Source organism: Triticum dicoccoides, chromosome 1A (assembly GCF_002162155.2).
Source record: "Triticum dicoccoides isolate Atlit2015 ecotype Zavitan chromosome 1A, WEW_v2.0, whole genome shotgun sequence".
Taxonomy (NCBI): domain Eukaryota; kingdom Viridiplantae; phylum Streptophyta; class Magnoliopsida; order Poales; family Poaceae; genus Triticum; species Triticum dicoccoides.
This window is the reverse complement of record NC_041380.1, coordinates 19281158-19282184: the sequence shown is the minus strand read 5'-3', so window position 1 is coordinate 19282184 and position 1027 is coordinate 19281158. Positions and strand designations below refer to the sequence as shown.

Sequence of the window (1027 nt, the reverse complement as noted above, 5' to 3'; positions counted from 1 at the left end):
ATAAGGAATAAATTCAATCATGCCTTCATCTTGTCCATTTGCAAGAACTCAATATGGAGTATGGCCCAAGTCCATATTTTCTAATCTGAGCAACCGGTCCATTAAAGAGACCATTTGAACAATGATAAAATGCAACACGAAGTCATCATCATGTCCCTCCCTTCCATATAAAGCCGGTACTGAGATTTTCACTGAGACTAGTGATTGGTCACCATATCTTTAAGAATATGTTGCTTCATATGCACCTCAACAATTGTAAAAAGTGTGTCTATGTACAATCTAGAACATTTCAGATAATAAGGTCACACAATTCACATCGCTAGCCACCAAAGAGATGCAATTAATTATTACTCCTTAATTGGTAGTACTTCAATTAAACCAAGTTTCACAATCATTAATTGTGTTAGGATCATATGACTGCACTTCATAAATAGGTAGTTAATGCACATGACTCAAATTATATTTTGGGATGAAAATCCAAATATGGCATGAATGTAATAATTACCAGCAATGTCCTTGTGACAAGAACTTTCTTTGTCTTTTATTCTCATGTTTGAACTAGTATAGGTCGGGGTTACACATGATGGTACACATCACTTTACTTATCATCGTTACACTGAACACTCAATTGACTAAACAACGATGATCCGCCGGGCTAGTACTATAGCTCTTCGTTTCCTTGGCCCCCGATGCCTATACCATTACTCCTGATGGTTGCTGTTGTGGATAAGGTTGCTGAGGTTGGTTTGTCTGCAGAGGGAATGGTTGTTGGGGTTGCTGGGGAATTATTTGTACTACTTGTTGGGGTTGGGGAGATGGTTGTTGTGGTTGCTGGAGGAACGGTTGTTGTGATTGCCGAAGGAACGATTGTTGTGGTTGTAGAGGGAATGGTTGTTGGGGTTGCTGAGGAATTATTTGTGCTGATTGCTGGGGAAATGGTTGTTGCGGTTGCAGCGGGAATGGTTGTTGGGGTTGCTGGGGAAATGGTTGTCGTGACTGGGAAAATGGTTGTTGGGGTTGCTGGGGA

At 40.7% G+C, this 1027-nt stretch overlaps 1 protein-coding gene across 1 annotated transcript in view; it reads right to left on the bottom strand.

The window, feature by feature from the left end:
- Positions 1-516: 516 nt before the first annotated feature.
- Positions 517-1027, bottom strand: part of LOC119359642 (gamma-gliadin-like) — a 1349-nt gene continuing 838 nt past the window's right edge. Inside the window, exon 2 of the mRNA XM_037625762.1 lies at positions 517-1001. Within this exon, the coding sequence (XP_037481659.1) occupies positions 694-1001 (308 nt within the window). The 3' untranslated portion in view covers positions 517-693. The remainder of the gene's footprint in view (positions 1002-1027) is intronic.